General features: G+C 42.3%; 1 protein-coding gene across 1 annotated transcript; it reads left to right on the forward strand.

Moving 5' to 3' along the window:
• Positions 1-14,957: 14,957 nt before the first annotated feature.
• Positions 14,958-20,037, forward strand: LOC124657136. The gene is made up of 4 exons (XM_047195739.1): positions 14,958-14,974; positions 16,789-16,997; positions 17,147-17,212; positions 19,584-20,037. Exons 1-4 carry the CDS (start codon positions 14,958-14,960, stop codon positions 19,946-19,948), a joined length of 657 nt encoding a protein of 218 aa, XP_047051695.1. The 3' UTR covers positions 19,949-20,037.
• The last annotated feature ends 1,312 nt before the right edge of the window (positions 20,038-21,349 follow it).

Genomic DNA, 21,349 nt, shown 5'->3' on the forward strand with positions numbered 1-21,349 from the left:
ATAAGATGCCGATGCAGAAGAAAAGCGTGGGGGCTCCTCATACCCAGCTTGTGGATGCGAAGAGCTTGCTGCATCGGATGACGAGTCGAGGTGTTCCTCGACCTCATTTGTGTTGTCACGTGCACGATGGCTTCCTCCCTCGATGTATGCGTTAACCGCACTTTCCGTGACCGACCAATCCTCCCCGGAATCAAAGTTAAACGAGAGAAGGTGCAGGCAATCCTACTAATTTTTCAACTTTCTTAGTCCTTGTCCAAGATTTCTTGTAAAATGTTATTCTATAAGACAGGTTCCCAAAATTAGACGAATTAGAAAGAAATTCATGCTTAATCATGGAAGCTATGTCAAGTTTCTCCATAGGGAGCGGAATATCAAGACTCGTGAGGTCTCACATTATGCATAGCTAATAAACGAGAGGCGATGAGACCCCCACAAATTCCTCCCTTCTCACGGTTAGTGGCAAGTATGTTGGCTATCAAAGCTCCCAAGTTATAAGTCTTATTACCTTGTAATGCAGCAGCTAGAAAGGCTAGATCCGGGATAGTTATTTTACCTCCATTCTTTCTTGCCGGAACGCACTTGGTAATGAAATAGGCGAAGTAACGAATAGCTGGGAAATGAATACTACTGATTTTACCATCATCCTCTCGAGAAACTCCTTCCATGACAAATCATCTTGAAGAGGTCCAAGAGCTCTTGCGGCGATCCCTTTATCTTCTCGCATGATCCCCATTGCGGCACTTTGATTGCTCGCACAAAAATCACCGAATGGCAAGTTGACGAGTTTTATTATAAATTTTGTACTTGAACCATGGGGTTAGATTGTGACCAATTGAATTTAAAATCTTGCACTACTGACATAGTCAGCTTCACATATTGGCATGGTTCCCCATCAACAAAATCATCCAATCCTGCACGAGAGATTAAATTTTGGACGTCCTGCAAAATCCCCGCACTTCTCATGAAATCCGCACACGGATAGTAAGTGGGATATACTCCTTCTTCCCGGTGAACTCTCATAACCTGTGGCACCTCCAACTCATGTTGGTTGAGTTGGTGCCTACCTCCTTCCATTTTCTGAAATTTTCAACAAACAATATAAAACTTGATTTGGTGACATATAATTGAGGGAAACTACCATAGGAACTTGCTAGAGTACTAATCATGCATCAAAACTAGTTTCTACCACTTAGAACAAGCATGCAAGTTCACTAAACATGTTACCTACAGCAGCAAAATATTCAAGATATACTCAACCAAACAAAATTCTATTTGGATAATCGAAGGAGTCACATACCGGAGAGCAAATGTGCCAAATTTCAGCAGGAAATCTGAGCTGAGCAAAGAGATCGAGAAATCTGGAGTTCTTGAGCAAAAACGCGAGTGAGAGGAACTTGGTACGAGTTTTTTCGGGAGAGAGAAGGTGCTGGGAGAAAGAGATGAGATAGTGGGGCAAGGAGGGGCCCACACCACATGGTGGCGCGGCCACCTCCTTGGCCGCGCCGGCCTGTGGTGTGGCACCCTGTGGTGCCCCACAGGTCATCCTCTGGTGCTCCCAGGTGCCTCGTCGAAAAATAGGACCAACGGTATAATTTTCGCGACTTTTTGAAAACTTTAAAAAATGCACATTTCTGGGTATTAAGTTTATTATTACCGGCCAGGAAAATTTTTGAAATCTCAAATCAACTAAGAAACTTTGCAAATTAAAAATGCTACAGCAACTTAAGCAAGTGGAGGAAGAAAGAGATGTTGTTTACCTCCTCTATGCATATAAAAGGTATTTGTTAACAAGGTTGATCAAGTCTTGCCACCAAATAAATTTTATATAGCATATGAAGAAATAAACCTCAAATCAATCATGTTACCTTGAATTGTATTGATATGGATCCAATCACAAGAGTTTGATATTCTTCTTTAGGCTCATATATAGGACAATCGATGGTTCCCACTTTGATAGTTCTCACATGAGAGATAGTATTAACTCCGCACGCTTTTTCAATCCTCTTGGGGAAATAGACGGTGTGTTCCTTATCATCAACATTGAAAGTAACCTTTCCTTTATTGCAATCGATAACAGCCCCTGCGGTGTTAAGAAAAGGTCTCCCAAGAATAATAGACATATTATCATCTTCAGGCATTTCCAACACAACAAAATCAGTTAATATCAAGCAGTTATTAGTAACTTGAACAGGAACATCCTCACATATACCAACAGGAATAGCAGTAGATTTATCAGCCATTTGCAAAGATATATCAGTAGGTATCAACTTATCTAAGTAAAGTCTCTTATAAAGAGAAAAAGGCATAACACTAACACCGGCTCCCAAGTCACATAGAGCAGTTTTAACATAATTATTCTTAATAGAACAAGGAATAGTAGGTATACCTGGGTCGCCCAACTTCTTTGGAACTTTGCCATTGAAAGAGTAATTAGCAAGCATAGTAGAAATTTCCTCATTGGGGATTTTCCTTTTGTTAGTAACAATATCTTTCATATACTTTGAATAAGGAGGCAATTTAATAGCATCAGTCAAAGGAATTTGCAAGAATAAAGGTTTCATCCAATCACAGAATTTATTATAGTGTTCTTCTTCCTTTGATTTTAGTTTCTTAGCAGGAAAAGGCATTTGCTTTTTCACCCAAGGTTCTCTTTCATTACCATGTTTCTCAGCAATAAAATCTTCTTTAGTATACTTTTTATTTTTAGCATGCTTTTCAGGTTCTTTTTCAACCTCTTCTTTATTAGGAGTATCATTCTTATCATTATCTTTATCATGTTCATTACCACTTTCGGTTTCAGCATCGAAATAGAAATACTATTAGGATCATTAGCGGGTTCGGAGGATTCTACAACATTTTTATGTTTCTTCTTCTTTTTCTTAGATGGAGCTCTAGGTTCAATGCGTTGAGAATCTTGTTCAATTCTTTTGGGATGCCCTTCGGGATATAGAGGATCCTGGGTAGAGACACCACCTCTAGTTGTTACTTCATAAGCATGTTTTTCTTTAGCATTATTTCCTAACAAGTCATTTTGCACTTTAGTGAGTTGATCAATTTGAGTTTGAACCATATGAAAATGTTTAACAAGCATCTTAACATCATTGGAGGTTCTCTCCACAATATCATGCAATTCACTAATAGCTTGAGAATTTTCCATTAGATGATTCTCTACTCTCATATTAAAATTTTCTTGCTTAACAATATAATTATCAAACTCATCTAAGCATTGCGCAAGAGGTTTTGAATACGGAATATCTTCCCTAGTAAAGCGTTGAAGGGAATTTACCTCAATCATGGATGAAGGGGGAATTATCTCACATATATCTTCTATTGGAGGTAGATTCTTCACATCTTCAGATTTAATACCTTTCTCCTTGAGAGACTTCTTGGCTTCCCTCATATCTTCATCATTCAATTTAATTAAACCCCTCTTCTTCACTATTGGCGTTGGAGTTGGTTCGAGCGTATTCCAATCATCATAATTCCGGCCTATTTTAGCCAATAATTCTTCGAGCGTCGTCCGGAGTTCTTTTCCCGAAAACACAACCAAGCACAACTATCCAGGTATGCCCTAGACTCAATGGTTAGTCCACTATAAAATATATCAAGTAAATCATGCTTTTCCAAATCATGGTCGGCAGAGCTCTAATAAGAGAGCAAAATCTCGCCCAAGCCTCAGGCAATTTCTCTTCATCTCCCTGATCAAAATTATAAACTCTCTGCAAAGCAGCATGTTGAGCACTAGCAGGAAAGTATTTCCGAAAGAAAACAGCAAGTAACTCTTTTGGAATTTTAATAGAGCTAGGTGGCAAACTATTATACCAAGTTTTAGCGTCATCCTTTAATGAGAATGGAAAGATTTTAGCAACAAAGTAAGTACGCTTCTTAACATCATCAGAAAACAAGCTACTCAAAGTAGATAACTCAGTCATGTGTTCAACAACACTTTCTTTTTCAGTACCACAAAAGGGTGTTTTCTCAACAATAGCTATATGAGATAGATCAAGAGAAAAATCATAATCTTTATCCTTAATGTTTATGGGAGATGTGGCAAATTTAGGATCAGGAGACAGTTTATATCTAACAGTATGTTCCGCAAGCAACTTTTTAATTTTTCTTGCATCAGTAGTAGCATGGCATTTTTCAATAAAATCATCATCAAGTTCCACATAATCTTCATCAAGATCATCACTAGAGTATTCAAGTTCAGGTGAATTAACGGGTGTAGTAACATCGGGAGTTTCAAGCATTTTCAATTTGTCTAGACCTAGCAATTTTAGCATCTAGAAAAGTTCCCAATGAACCACTATCATCAAGCACAACAGAAATATTATCAATATTATGAGAGTTTTCAGATTCAGCGAAGTACCGAGCATTTGAAGCATGTGGTGGTGAAACAAGTTTATCAATCACAGATGGTGAATCAAGAGCAACGGAGGTACTCAGAGTTGTACCTTTTCTTGTAGTGGATGGTAATATGGCGACCTTAGTATCGCGAGGTTTACCCATGATGGAGAGTTTGCAGCGAACAATATCAATCCAAGTGAACTTCCAAATAAAGCTATGCTCCCCGGCAACGGCGCCAGAAAATAGTCTTGATGACCCACAAGTATAGGGGATCGCAACGAGTCTTCGAGGGAAGTATTACCCAATTTATTGATTCGACACAAGGGGAGACAAAGAATACTTGAAAGCCTTAACAGCGGAGTTGTCAATTCAAGCTGCACTGAAACAGACTTGCTCGCAAGAGTTTATCGGTAGTAACAGTTTTATAGTAGTAGCGATGAGTGAAATAACAGCAGCAGAGTAACAAAGACAGCAGTAGTGATTTTAGTAAACAGCGAGGATTAAAATACCGTAGGCACGGGGACGGATGACGGGCGTTGCATGGATGAGAGAAACTCATGTAACAATCATAGCAGGGCATTTGCGGATAATAATAAAACGGTATCCAAGTACTAATCAATCAATAGGCATGTGTTCCAATTATAGTCGTACGTGCTCGCAATGAGAAACTTGCACAACATCTTTTGTCCTACCAGCCGGTGGCAGCCGGGCCTCAAGGGAAACTACTCGGATATTAAGGTACTCCTTTTAATAGAGTACCGGAGCAAAGCATTAACACTCCGTGAACACATGTGATCCTCACATCATTGCCATCCCCTCCGGTTGTCCCGATTTCGTCACTTCGGGGCCATTGGTTCCGGACAGCGACATGTGTATACAACTTGCAGGTAAGATCATAAACAACGAATATCATGATGAAATAATAACATGTTCAGATCTGAGATCATGGCACTCGGGCCCTAGTGATAAGCATTAAGCATAACAAGTTGCAACAATATCATAAAAGTACCATCTACGGACACTAGGCACTATGCCCTAACAATCTTATGCTATTACATGACCAATCTCATCCAATCCCTACCATCCCCTTCGGCCTACAGCGGGGAATTACTCACACATGGATGGGGGAAACATTGCTGGTTGATGGAGAGGTGTTGGCGGTGATGGCGGTGATGATCTCCTCCAATTCCCCGTCCCGGCGGAGTGCCAGAACGAAGACTTCTGGCTCCCGCGACGGAGTTTCGCGACGTGGCGGCGTTCTGGAGGGTTTCTGGCGACTTCGACTTCTCCCCGTGCGTTTTTAGGTCGAGGCGAATAAGTAGTCCGAAAGGGGGCGTCGGAGGCCAGCCGAGGGGGCCACACCACATGGCCGCGCGGGCCCCCCCTGGGCCGCGCCGCCATGTGGTGTGGGGCCCTCGGGCCTCCACTTCAATTGTCCTTCTGGCTCCGTCAGTATTCAGGGAAAATAGGCCCTTTCGTCAAAATCCCGAGGTTTTTCCTGAAAGTTGGATTTCGCAAAAAAAACGAGACACTGAATCGGTTCTGCCGAAAACAGCGTTAGTCCGTGTTAGTTGCATCCAAAATACACAAATTAGAGGCAAAACAATAGCAAAAGTGTTCGGGAAAGTAGATACGTTTTGGACGTATCAGGGGGGGGGGAAGAAGAAAAAACTACCCGGTAGCCATGATATCAACTGTGGTTGGGTTCTTGGCGATCGGTTACTCCACAGTCTGAGCTCATTTGCAATCTGATTTAGTACAGCATGTCTCCCAATATATTTGCAGTTAAACACCCTATCGTTTCTGGCCTTCCATAGGCCAAGCAGACATGCAGCAACACAAACAGTCCAGGTTTTGGAAGCTACGGTTTCGTCAAAAAAGAACTTCATTTTTCCTCATTTCACATAAAAGAACTTCATTTTTCCTCAACAACCAACTACACCGATCTTGTTCATCATTTAGAACCACAGAATCACATAAGTCCTTCAACTCATACCAAAGCTTAGCAGTTTCTCCAAATAAAGCTCTACGAAAACGAATAACACCCCAACCTTCAGTAAAACTTCTATTACTGTAATATTGACACTAAAGGCTAGCAAATCGCCTGGGGAAAATCTCCCGGAGAGGTTTCTGACCAAACCAAACATCTTCCTAGAACATGGTGTGTTCCTCCATTACCAATAGTTTTCCTACAAAATCTTTTTTTTTTCAAGAACACGCGCGAGCGCCGCATGTCTTCATTCATTAAGGAAGAAAGAGGTTCATTACAAGCAAGGGTAACAGGTCAAATCTGCCACGATTCGACCCCTCCCCAACACCCACACAGCACTAGGTTGTGATTCTCGCTACCCTAGAGTCCACTCCACCGCCGGCATCCCAAAGCCCAGCTCTACCCCATTGTGCAAATTCTCCTTTAATCCGCTTGCAGAGTTCCATCGGCATGGTGGCACTCTTGTCGAAAACACGGGCGTTTCGCTCAAGCCATAGCTCCCTGGATATCAGGACAATGAGGCCATTGAGCTCCTTCCTCTGCTTGCGAGGCACCCCCGCAGAAACCACCGGCCACCACAGCTTAATTTCCGCCGCCGCCGAAGGAGTGAAACGATGCAGCCGTCTTGGCAGGAGCATGTGATACCAAACCTCCCTGGAGTATGAGCATTGCACCGTAATGTGCTCGATCGTTTCTGCTTCTTGGCAGCACAGCGGGCACAGGGGGTTGTGCTGCATCCCTCGCCTCGCCAATCTGTCCGCGGTCCATAGACGATCTCTGAGAACCAGCCACATGTGTAGCTTGTGCTTAAGTGGCGCCCCAGCCGCCCACAGCTCCCGTGCACCGGCTAGAGCAGTCCTGCCGACGAAGAATAGCTCATAAGCCGATTTCGCCGTGTAAGATCCGCTCGGTGTTTGCCTCCAAGTGACCTTGTCCTTCACCAGCTCGTCAAGGGCGAATTCCTGTACCAGATCCCAGAGCGAGTAAAACTCCACGATCGCCTGAACCGAGGGAGTGCCGCGGAAGGCCTGCGCCCACCTGTTTTGAACGAGGTAATCAGCGACACAGTCGGTCAGCCTAGCAGGCTTGACAAAGCGAAGAAGATTGGGTGCGATCTGCTGAACATTGCGTCCCCCGATCCATCTGTCGGTCCAGAATTTGAGCCTTTGTCCGTCCCCAAGCCTGCACTCCACCGCTGTCTGAAAGAGCTCCTGGAAACATTCATCGAACCCAAAAATAAACTGGAAACATTCATCGAACCTTGCCAGAAATGAGACTGATTAGGACAACGAACCATTACTTAAGCATTAAATTCTTTTATCAAATGCTGCCACACTTCTTCAATATTCTCTACTTCCACAGCCACGTTGTCTGTTTGCCAATGTACTTGTCACAATCCGGCCTCTTCTCTTTCCTTTTTTTGCGAAATTGTCAATCCGGCCTTGAATTGCAGTCAATGGCCCGATCTGATCTGTCCCCATCGTTATCTGAATTCCATAGTGATGTTCTGCTACTGCACATGCACGCTGCAGTGACCTTCGGTTTTAAACACTGCTACTGCTAGCATGAGACCAGTCTTAGCTGGGTTGTTAGCTGATACTAGCTTTTGGCCGCGAGGGGCTCCATGTGCCACCGCTCATGGCTCCAAACCTAGGCTTTGTTGTACATTCATATTAAACCTTTCTCGAGAACAGTACTGATATTAAACTAAGCGTCAACATTTGTTTTTGCCGGTGGCTATCTCACCGTTGTCGAGTGACGATGGTGCTGCGCCACTCTTGTACAGTGTACGTATCAGTTCTTGTATCTTTTCACAAATTTCTGTTTCGTACTCGTATTTGACGCTCCCCCCCTTTCGACACATGCAACAACAAAGTTCATTATAATATTTGTGCCAGTAAATTGAGGATTTCGTTTTCTGGAAATACTTTTGTACATCCACGCATGTGTGTGGGTGTTTCGTTCATTTATTTCTCGATATTCGTGTCCATTATGGTAGATGGAAAAATTCATTTCTCCCTCCTCTTTTTATTCGAATCTCAAAGCACAATGTACAGTGATGGAAACGCCCACATTCATGCGTGGGTGTACAAAGTCCACTCTCTTTGCTTTTCGCAAAACAAAAAAGTTTTATTTCTTTGGACATTTTTCAATCCTTGCTGTAAATCTTTTTTGCATTTACAATCTACCCATTAGCTTTAATAAAAAAATATTTGTTCTTCTTGATGTGCAGTGTCAAACAGTGGCATATATCAAAATCATTTGATGGGACAGTCGACAACAAACAAGCTAGTGCATACATCATTTCATTTAGTCTATATGGGACTACCTAGTAAAGGTGAACTATGAATAACAACACAACACCAAAAGAGCTCTCGCAAAATACACGGTCAAAAGGCACAGCCGCAAACAAGATAGATGGTGCAAAAGATTTTTGTAAAATAAATACTATATCCATAGTATCTCCTTGGCTACACAAGTTTTTAGTTGCTTTTCTTCTCAAATGTAGCAACCGAATTGGCGACTTCTCTTGTCACAACTTCAGGCTATTGTTTAGATGCGTTAACAAGCCCAAAAACTACCAATCAGATATGACATCTTTTAAAGTGGTGTTATCCTACGCATGTGTAAGCAATGTCGTGTGAGGCCGATGTACCATGACCAAGGGGAACCAGCTGGTCTCGTCACATGGCTCGAGTACCTATTGAGTTCCACAAATGCTGTTTAGATCTCATGTGCTTCCAGTTTGATGCTACAAAAATATGTGAACACTTGAAGGTGAATAAAATAGACACATGGGGAAATATACCTTGCAGTTAGGCAATACAACTTCATAAGAACTTAGACATCTAATACAGATGATCACATAGGGCGTCAGGGGTATAATTGGTGCTTGCCACATTCATGGCCTAACACAAATAACATCAAATAACGTAATACACAAAAATTATAGCCTGATTGGTCCAACCGTGAATAGAATGATGCATTCATGACAGAAACGTGAAGTCTACAATGCTTGGATACTATTTTGGTGAAGAAATAATGCAACATATATGTCCACTTTAACAAAAAAAATAGAAATCTTCCTTAGCTTTTTTCAATCATGTAGCTTGGTACTTGGTTAGTAATAGTACCAAATCGGAACACATTGTTGTATGTAATGTCAACTTTTCTGCAAATATCCCAATCTCTCAATCAGATATCCTATGAGAATATTGGTAACCGTATACTTTTTACATTCATTTTGGCTATCTATTTTTATAATTTCTGAAGAACAAAGTTTAGCCTTTGAAATTATGTTGTCCTCTATTTTCTATGCAAAAAAATATACATCAACGAGGTAGGTCTTTTAGAATTCTAAAAACTTGAGAAGTTTTTTGTAGTATTAGAGATTAAACGACACCAACAATTGCACAAGAAGGCGCCAACAGTTTCCGACGAGTACAGGCTACCTATCTCGATTTAATTAAAATACATATAATTTATACTAAACTTTTCTATTTTTTGTACTAATATGTTAATGAATATTTCTTCTGTTACTTAGTAGTATATTTAACCATACATTGTTAGAAAAAATAGTGTATTTTTTATGAAGTTGTATTATGTACCATTGATAAGTTTTTATTGTTTTTAATTTAAGTTTTATTTTTTAGAGAAATTTAAGTTGTATTTTTAGAGAAATTTAAGTTGTATTTGACAACAAAAGTTACTAGTGTTCTGCTTTGCAAGAAAATTTTCCTTAATAAGATCTTGAAGCCAAATCCCCTACATGTGAATAGAATACATATACTTTTATGTCTCTTTGAATTAATTATTGGCAATTGGATTGATTACTTAGTGTATATGTATGCATCGTGAACCTACCTTCCCTTAGAGCATGGGTAGTCACAAAGCCTTGCCGATGTGTAAAGCCTTGTATTCTATAACTTTGTAAATCAACTTAATTCCAAAAAAAATAGTGTACATATTTGCTCGGGCTTCCGCCACTTGTGTGTGTGTGTGTGTGTGTGTGTGTGTGTGTGTGTGTGTGTGTGTGTGTGTGTGTGTGTGTGTGTGTGTGTGAGGTCTCTGAATATATGATCTATCAAATATCAAAATAATGATATTCTTGTATCTAAATATCTAAATATATGATCAGTCGAATATCTAAATAGTGATATCTAAATAGGAATAGTTTTTCTCCTCCAATAAAACAATGCCTAGATCTCGCTGCAAAACATAGTTAACCCTATAAACCGAGACTGAGGGAATAGGAGGAATAGATACAATGTGGCATGTTTATTAGGCCATTGACTCATTGCCACGAACGCAATGCCAATCGGCTCGATCACCAAGCACACCGTGGTGACCTTAATTGAATGGTGTCTCTTGACAACAAAACATGCAAGCCTGATTACATTCCGATTTGGTTCGGCAAAATCGTCGCTAGCTAAGATTACTCCACGACTTAACCCTGATTCACTGACCTAACCCTATGTTTTCTTGTAAAACACCTAACCCATCCAAGATTCCACGATACGGTGTCATGTGTGCGTGGATCCATTGTCTAAAACCGTGTGAGTAGAGTAGATCCACGGGCCACACGTAGGTAGGCCAGCCGGAAAGGGACACCAGCGTTCGGTGACATGGGAAAGAAATAATTTAAAGAAGCGGCAGAAAAGAGATTGAGGGGGCGCATTATGCACTCCCTAATTAACAACTAATTTTCATGTCGCGCTAGTGCTCGTCGATCGGCAGTTTTCAGGTTGCTGTCTGCTGCCCAAAAGGTGCCAAATTAAACCGATCATCGGCACTACTCTTTGCTCATTGGCAACGCTCAGGATCGCAACGATCGATCGGTTGATGGAGATCACATCAGCAAAGATAATAATTTTAACCTGCATCTCCATTTGGCAGCGCGGCAGAGGCAAATTTCTCGATGGTGGCAACTGTGGTTTCAAATTAGTTTCCGGTTTCTTGGTTCTAGCTTTGTGCGCCCCAATCAACATCAGCAGCATCCCATCAGATAAGGGTAATCAGTTGGGTCACTGTGCTTGAGGAATTTAGATGCGTCATTCCAAGGCTGCTTTGGGCGTTGGAGATTAACTAGTAAGCGTGCACGTGCAACGCACGTCTTATACAGTGTCATAAATGCGTATACTGTCAATCACATTTCTATCCAAAGTTACTTAAAAGTGTCTCGTTCCAAAGAAAATGAAAACACAAAATGAAATGAAAAAGCGTGGCTTACTCGGTGAAGGGACAACATCAACTATACAGATGTATAAGGAAAGTTCATCTATTAATTCGTCCTCTCTTGGATTGGGATTGGAAGAGGGTGAAAAATGTGAAGACTGCGATCTTTGAGCTCATTTTGTAATGAGTTGTTCGACGTTTTGATGTTTTCAGAGGGTCCTTCCACAATCACAAAATCTATCGGATGTGTCCCTATTATTATTTTCCATGTCTCGATTTCTTATATTACCATCACTTAGTTTCGAGTCTACTAAAATCGATAGCTAGTTTGCTTCTAAATTTTTTCATATGAACCTATCATCAATAAAATAGTAATCAAAGTTAGTTTTCAAATAATGATACAACGTGAAATAAGTATGTGATACATAGCGAAATATACTTATTCAAGAATGTCGGATAAAATATCCCCGTGAAATATTCTATAAAATTTAACATCCACAAAGCACATGATGCACATGATGATGACCTGCAAGATTACAAAAAATGTACCATATAAAATTTACTACGGAAGTATCTATAACTACATTTAGATTATATAACCTCGAATCATTGAATGATCGTGAACCGTAAAAAAGAACCTACAGAAGTATCTATAACTACGAAAGCATTACTCAGCAAGTCAGCCCCATCTCACAGGCTCACACCCGCTTGTCCTCACTGCATCCCTCCTCCCAGCCGCATCTCCTTCCCCTCACTCCTCACCGTTATGAACCTTGTCCTCTCCATGTCCTCCGTCGCCGTGTCGGCCGAGGGCATCGACTTCCGCCGCCTCAACCTCTCGTGTCCACGCTCATCCTTCCCCATCCCCGTCCCTCCTCCCATGCGACACCGGCTCCAGCTCTCCCCCATGTCGCCTCCTCTGTGACCAACGCCTCCACATCGACCTCCAGCGACCACTGACCCATGACCAGGTCGACGATTCCACCAACGACCACCTCAGGCCGGAACCCCTGCGCCACGCCTCCACTCAAGCCTGTTCATCCTCTTTGTTTTTTTTTTCTTTTTTTTTCTTGCATTAGGAGTATTTTATGATTCAGCTTAGGCTAAAGATTCAAGAATCAAGATATGCCATGTGCTTATTCTGTAGACATAATGGTTGTTTTTCTATTTACTGAGATGCATGATCCATGGGACAAAACGGCCTGAAATTTTAAGGTTTTGTTGAACAAATATTGATCCATGCCATGGATGCAATGAACTGGGTAGAAAAATACACGCTGTGATTTTTCTGATTCTAGTGTAGTGAAATTTCTGTGCAGTTTATCTATAAGAAATATTCATAAATTTTCGTGGTTGCATCAAATTCTGAGATGTCATCTTGCTCTTTGGTAATTCAGGCCCTGGGAATATCTAGTAATGTTCCTAGAATATATTCTGCCTAGATTCCTTTACAGTTTGTAATTTCTAGCGATATGATATTATTCAGGTGAGGAATTTGCACCTCTATTTGTGACTTTTCTTCTAGGCTAATAGGGACATCACTAATTAATGGTGAATATAGGATGCAATTGCTCAGGGCTTGAATTTGTCATGTTTTCTTGTCCACATAGTCTTGTGCCGAATATCCTTGCTTCCTCATCAAGATCACCGTCTGCTGGAGTTTCATCATTACCTTCTGTACCCAAGAATTCTAGCATGTAAAATTAAGAGCTTTGAGCCACAATGAAAGGAAATGATAGACACGGAATTTCAGTTGCATATATGAATTACCAGGTGAGTTAGGATGGTGGTCGGATTTATCAAATAATCCTGGATCTGCGACCATTGTGTCAGTTTGAATATCACCCATTGTGTGAGTCTGAATATGTTGATCATTATTCACACTACATGTTCCGCGCCATTGATTGGAGCAATCTCCTTATGTGGAGCAGTAGTAGAGTAGAGATTATTAATAACAAAAAACTGAAACTACAAACTACGATTATTAACATGTACATAATAATTTCAAATATACCATTGTTTGAATGAATAAATTTCTCGCTTGGAGTTGAGCCTACATCAGCAATACCCATTAGTGAGCCACATTTTAAGACTGCCAGCAGCCACAGCTTTTTTTTAGGTAGTAATTTGTCTTATTTTCACGGAGAGTCTCCACTTGTTCGGGTCTCATAGAGCATTATCAAGCCCTATGACTTTTTTTCGGGATCTTTCATCTACATAGAACCTGTTTTTTCAACATTTTCAGGAGAAGGGTGGGTTGACAACATGCAAAAAATATATATAAGAATTATGATCTCATAAAATATTATAGATAGAATAAAATTAACGGAAAACCAGCAGCAGTGTTTACCAGGGTTGCTCATAACATCCAGGAAACTTGTAAGCAAATTTCGTCCATACATAGGATACTGAAACATATGGTTACTATCTTTTTGAGAAAAGTACATAGATGCAAACACATTAAAGATCCAATAGTAAGAATATGTGGATAGGAAATCTATTTCAGAATAATGTTTTCGTCTTTACCTAGTGTTGAATCAGAACGACAAGTACGTTTGTAATGTCCCCTAAATCAGGCTGAACCATTACTCCTGACACAATGTTTTCATGGAAAATGTTACATCATTTGCAGGAGAAGTATACATAAAACTTCTGACAGATATATTTTGGTCTAACTACTACTGTTTATGGTATGCTACAGGCTAGTGTGGACTGGAAATTGGTACTGTTGGTGTAGCGATGATAATTGATAAGAACTGAAAGGTATGGTGGTCCATCTCACAGAAATGCAGTATGACGTATATAATTATGTCTGTTTTCATATATCTTATTGGCAAGATGTTATATATCATGTCTAACTTTTCATGAACTGGGGCATGCAGTTTGATCTGATCGATACCATATCTGTTGTTTATTCTAGAATATACAAAATTGCAAGCCACAGATCCAAGAAAAATAGCCGATCAGTTAAAGTGAAAACTGTGATTACCTATTGGTAATAACATGTCGAAAAGCAGCACGCCCAGGATTGGTATCTCCAGGATCTAAAAACCACAGATTGGACATGTAAATGAGGAAACTGAAGTTGTACATAGGCGTAATGTTTGTTTGGATTAGTAGGAAACCTGAATTTTCGTTTTTCGGCGGTGGCTTTTGGGACATGATGGTTGCCCTCCCCTGGATCTGCTGCTCGTCTTTGCGTGGATTTCCTTGCTGGATGTGCCGTCGCGGTTTGGACCTGGGCGATGCAGGGTTAGAGGCTGACGATCTTCGGCAGGGAAGCTGGGTGTACCGTCACGATCTGGGTGACCTGATGATCTGCAGCACTGAGGCGTCGAGGTATGAAGGCTGGGCGTCCGGCCGGGAGGCTGGGTGTGCCGTCGTGGTCTGGGCGTCCTGAGGATCTGCAGGGAGCCATAGGAGGCGTTGAGGTGTGGAGGCTGGGATGAGGATCTGTGGCAGGTAGGCGTCGAGTTATGGAGGCTGATTTGACGATCTGCTGAAGTTACGGGGTGGGAGGCATCTAGGCGCGGAAATTACTCGTACGGGGTGGGGAGAACAAATCAATTTGGATTGTTAGATAAATTTGGATGGATGGTTGAGATCTAATTTTCCTACGGCACTTCGTGCCTTTATAAGTAGTAGTAGATAAGTAGTAGTAGATTAGGGAACGCTGATATTAGCTAGCACTTCTTTTTTATGCTCCGTTACCGAAGCTGCCGGCCATGCCACCAGAGGCGGCAGACCAATTCTCAGGATCCATGGCAATCACGTGAAAGGGTAGAGTAGAGTTTCTCGTTTTTGTTTTGAGATGAGGTCACTAGTGCTGTTGAGAAATGGAGAATGTTTGGCTTGTCTATAAATAACTCAATCAGTTTTTTTTTTGTCGTGATCAAAATTCTAGATCGTGTTTGAATGACCATAGTCTTTTTTTTTTTTCTTGCCAAACTCACCAAAAATCAGTCGCAATGGTCATTTTGACCAAAATTCTCCTAGAGTACACTTGGACTTGGGTAAACACACATAATACTAACGAAAACTACGGCAAATTCAAATGTTTTCATTCACGCATGTGTGAGGCCTCTAAAGTAGATTCCTTTAGGAGACCTCATTAATGGCTATAAAATTATTTTCTACCTTGTTAGGTTACATGCATTTTGGATCTATGGACCCTTTGTCGACACATCCTTTTTGATCTTGCTAAATTCACAAAAAATCAGTTGCAAGGAACGTTTCCAAAATTTCACTAGAATACACTTGGACTCGGTAAACACACGTAATACTAAAGGGAAGTAGGACAAATTCAAATGTTTGATTCACACATGTGAGGGGACTCCAAAGTAGATTCCTTTACGAGACCTCATGAATGACTATAAAATTCTTTCCCACCTTTAAAAAATCTATGCATTTTGGATCTACGCACTTGCATCCTCTCTCATCGGACCAACATGTCAGTGACACATGCATATTGTATTCTAGCGACGAAAAGTAACTGCAAGTAGGCTGGTTCCTATTGTTAATTTTTTTTATCTAGATGATGTTGTTGTTGCGATGACTACAAATTCAATATTTACAAAGGCATTTTAGGAGTTGCCATTTGTGATCTGATGGAGTGTGGTGGGCGTCTAGTTGACACATGGGTTTACCAAGCCACGCGAGAGCAACTCAAGGGATCGCGAAATCTAAAATATCATGTTGGAGAAACAAGTGGTCATCTCTGTGAAAAATCATAACGGCTTGTTAAAACAAGGACAATTGTTTTGTAAACCTTTAAAGATGTCATTTTCCTCGCAACTTAGAAAGAGGTAGATACCTCTCGCAAGATATATGGGTGCGAGTTTGGTTGGATGACCATCCTATTACTTTGGGAGTGTTAAGATCGATGATGTAGCGTATTATGCTCTAGCTCATGGTTGACTAGACTCTCGAATTCGGGTTGAAGATGATGGCATGCTGTTCTGCAATTTGGCTGATCAAGAGATGGTAAAAGGCCGACGCCTCGCATTCTCTTAATCAAACATGAAATCGAGGTTTTCGGTGGAACGTAATAAACTTGAAATGGAGTTGCCCAGAAAATGTAACCTTGTGCATAAAAATGTGCACCTGGATCACACACGTTCCAAAAGGGAGGTGCTTAGCGGAGGAGCCAGATACACAAGCTTTTGCACGGCTACCTGAAAACCGTAGAACAAAACCTTTGGGCTCTGTTCGGATGTTGATATTGGGGCGTGGCATTGGACATTCGGGCCTTTCAAGGTCCGAATACCTCAAATCAGAGCGTTTGGCTGGTCATGGCATTGGGCCACTGTATTCGGGCTCGATATCAAGGAGGAGGCCGAACGGCAAAAAGGAGAGGCCTCCAAAGTCGAGGTGTTAGCCTGGAGATTGGGTGATATTCGCGAGCGTACCTCTTCGCTCGTCTCTTCCCGAAGCTCGAGCAACCAGGCGTTCGGGCGGAACCCTAGCGACGCTGGCGCCGGCGCAGGTACGTCCCACCCCCGGTCTCCCTCCCTCCATCGCTCAGCACGCACGGCGCCGCCGGCCTCCGCCGCACCTTCTCATCCCCACAGTTTTCCCCCTCCTTTCGTGACTCAGTCCTGCCCCTCTCATCTCTGCCTCCACCTCCATGTGCAGGAATCGAACGGGCATCAGCAGCCGGCGCACGTATCCCCGAGGTCCGGAGACCTTCGTCCGGCGCAGGTGTGTGCCACAGGACCCCGTCCCCCCCTTCCCTGAGCTAGGATTCGACCTCTGCCTTCTCTGTCTATATTTTCTTTAGGTCAATCTGCCCCCTTTTATGATTTGTTGTTACTTGTGTGCTACGATTTGATTGGATTTGATGATGATATGATACTACCATGAATAGATTGATATCGTGTGTTATTTGCTTGCTGTCTAAAAAATTTACTACTACAAATTGCATGCCATGCTAATTAAAACTGATATGTACATTGTAGTTGCAAAATGTCGGACGACTTAGCCATGGTTTCTTACATTACTGAAGAAAACAAAAGAAGAAAGAAGAGAAGGATTGTGTTCATGAAACATTTCTTTGAATCCACTCTTCTTGCCTTGTATTATGTTAGTACACAAAGGGTACCGAGGGATTTAGGGAGCTTTACCGACGATGAGCATAGACACTCGCTTAGAAAGTACTTGCTCAAAGACATGTATGATGGGTCCGAAGTTGCATGCTATGATCAGCTCCGTCTAACAAAAAGAAATTTCCATGACTTGTGCACTATGCTGCGTGAGAAGTGTGGCTTGCGTGAGAGCGTGTATGTAGCTGTGGAAGAAAAGGTTGCAATGTTCTTGCTTGTAGTTGGACATGGTTTGAAAATGAGGTTGTTGCGTGGGCAGTACAAGAGGTCATTGGGGACTATCAGTGCACACTTTTCTGAGGTTTTAACTGCTATACTATCTCTCCATAAGGAGTTCATTAAGCTGCCAGATCCTTCTTCCACACCTCCGGATGATTACAAATGGAAGTGGTTCCCCAATGCACTTGGAGCAATAGATGGATGCCATGTTGATGTTTGTGTTCATGTGTCTGACCAAGGGCGTTATAGAAATAGAAAACAAGACATCACCACTAACATGCTCGGTGTAGTTGACTGGAACATGAAATTTCTGTATGCCATGCCTGGCTGGGAGGGTTCAGCTTCTGACTCACGAGTCCTAAAAGATGCAATGAGAACAAGTCGCCAAGATGCATTTGCTGTACCTAATGGTACTACTCTTTAGCTTGCCTATTTGTTTGTATTTGCTTTGGTTCTTAACTAACTTGTGTGGCTGATTGACCATAGGAAAATATTACTTAGCTGATGCTGGCTACACCAATGGACCTGGCTTCCTTACACCATTCAGATCAACTAGGTACCATTTGAAAGAATGGGCAGCAAGTGCACAACAGCCCAAAACAGCCCACGAGCTGTATAACTTGCGGCACTCTCGTGCTAGAAATGTAGTAGAGAGAACATTTGGGTTGTGGAAGAAAAAGTGGGCTATCTTACGGTGTCCATGTTTCTTTCGCATAGAGGACCAGGTGTGTTGCAAATGCTAACTAATATTTTGCAACTGAAAGATAGGCATATGCTGACTATGAACAAATATTTTGCAGATTCGAATTATTAATGCTTGCTGTGTCTTGCACAACTATACAAGGGATAGGCAGTACATGATGGATGATTTATTACTGGAGGAAGTGGACGCAGAACTAGCGGCTCAGCCAATTGAGGCTGAAGATCATGCTGGTTACATTACAAGTGTTAGAGTTACTACTGCTTGGAAGAACTTTAGGAAGCAACTCGCTAATGACATGTTTGCGGATTACCTTGTTGCCCATGCAGAACTAGAGGTTTAGTAGGATGTATGAGTTAGCTAGTTGATGGTATTTTGGTGGTTGCCTTGGACGTGGTGTTTTGATATAGATAGCTAGCACCTTGGTTGGGTATTATGTATGCTGTGACCAGATTATATATATAATATAACACTGATCTTTCTTTGGTTATTGATACATTCTGCTTGTATACTATTTGCATCTTTTTTGGTTGTGTAGGTCCATGGAGGAAGTACCAGGAAAGAAGTTCAGTAGGAATTACACACAATGGACTCAGGAGATGGACAGCGCCTTGCTAGATGTATTTGTTGAGCATCACAACAATGGTGATCGTGCCCAGAACGGATGGAAGTCACATGTGTACCGTGCTGCTATCAAAGCTGTTCGCGAAAAGTGTGGGGTCGATGTCACAAAGGAGAAAATTGTATCAAGGTTGAAAACTTTTGACAAGCACTATGAGATAGTTAGCAAAATTCTTTCTCAAAGTGGATTTGGTTGGGACTGGGAAAAGAATGTCTTACAACTTGAGAGTGATGAAGTGTGGGAAAGATATGTGGAGGTATGCGACATGTCATAACTAATTCTACTTCTATTTTGCTTGGGATTTGTTTCTAACTTCAGATTGTATGTGTTTACAGGCTAATGAAAAAGCAGCTCCATACAAGAACAAAGTAATCCGCAATTGGAATGAGATATGTACAATTTACTCAAAAGACCATGCGACCGGGCTAGGTGCTCGGACAGGAGCTGAGTCGACGGATCCAGAGGTGATACAACCAGCTGTAGAAGCCAATGATACATCTCCTGAAGCAGTTGGTCCATCACCAAAGAGGCCACGTACTGGTGAAGCAATTATGTGCATGCTTGGAAGTTTGAAGACATCTTTTGATGATGCCATGAAGTCAACCGAGCCACTACAGCAGCCGCAGGTTACTCCTCCTTCCGTCATGCTTGCTACAATTGAAGCCGTACCTGATATGTCCAGAACTGAACAGCTGCGAGCTTATGCGAAGCTAACTGTCAGTGAGCGTTTATTCCATTCACTTCTTGAGCTCCCACTGGATGCTAGAAAGGAATGGCTGCTTATGTTACCTTGAATAACTTGTAACCGTATCGGAATTTCTATGAACCACCGTTTCTAGACTATGTTTGTATGATTTTCGACAGTGATGTATCTCATCTTATGTGCTTGCTTTTGATGGATTATGAATGGAACTATATATTATGTTGTCAAACTTATGTACAAATTTATTGTTATTCATATATTCTTTGCTTGTTAATGAGACAACAAAAATATTGTGCATGTTCTGTACATAATATAGTGTATATGATCGAATTCTCCTAGGACTGAAATACATCACTTTGAGCATCCGAACAACATTTGGCATTCAACTTCAATATCTACTCTAGTTCCGAATATCTAGCACATCCAAACAGAAAATATTGACATTCACTCTCAATATCAATATCCTGGGTATTGGACATTCGGGTCAATACAATGTCTAGCCCCCCAATATCAACATCCGAACAGAGCATTGTTGTTCCACCCTGAAACCCTAGATGAGAAGAGAAAGGGACGGTCAGGATGGCCCCTCCACCATCCAGATCTCGCGCTGGCAGCAAAGCACCATAGGGTGCAGAAAAGTGGACGTTGGGCACGGGAGTCTCGGTCGCTGGGAAAGAGAGAGGAGACCACGCCCTGCACGCTGTACCTGGGTGGTCAGCCACCCTAAGCCAGGACGGGAGGTTAATTAATCGTGGAGAGGCCATGATGAATCAACCGCCCTAGTTTATGCGCCCCGAAAGCCCAGCTTTTCACCACCACCACCATCATCTTTGACCCGTCCCGTCTCCACAAACACTTGTCTCTTTGCTCATCCCTCCATGGATCCCCACACCAATTAGTACTCACCACTCCTACTCCTACTCCTCCCAGCCAGCCCCCACCTCCATCCACTTCCGCTGCCATTGCCCCATGCCCCGGCAGCCGGCTGGACAATATCCCGCCGCCGCAACCGCCATGACGGCCGCCTCCTCCCGGTCCTCCTAGCAACGCAAAGGTACCGCCTTTCCCGGCCCGGCCCTGATTCTTCGACCGATTCTAGCCTAGCGCCGGTGGTGGGCGTCATTTTCCTCAGGTGGGGGGATGGGGGGTGCGCGTTCGATCTGTTGCGTCTGCGGCTTCCACGCCGCCGCCCATCACTCTCTAGATCCAATCCGCCTCCCCCTCCCTCGTCTTCTTCCTTTATTAAATAATCATAAAAACATTTTCTTTCTTTCTTTCTGTTGCTCGCTTGCTTGCATTCAATGGCTACTGGAGTTAGTGCCGCCCCATGCCGCCTTGCCCTTGCGCTTGTGGGTGGTGGTGGGGGGCGGACCGGACGGACACCGCATGTGTACTTGCCGCGCTGTTGCTCATATGATCCATGGCGCGCTCCATCATGCCTGCCGGCCCGCGTCTTCCTTTGAGGTGGGGGCCTGCAGGCAAAGGGGGATGC

This window comes from Lolium rigidum, chromosome 5 (assembly GCF_022539505.1).
Source record: "Lolium rigidum isolate FL_2022 chromosome 5, APGP_CSIRO_Lrig_0.1, whole genome shotgun sequence".
In the NCBI taxonomy this organism is placed as follows: domain Eukaryota; kingdom Viridiplantae; phylum Streptophyta; class Magnoliopsida; order Poales; family Poaceae; genus Lolium; species Lolium rigidum.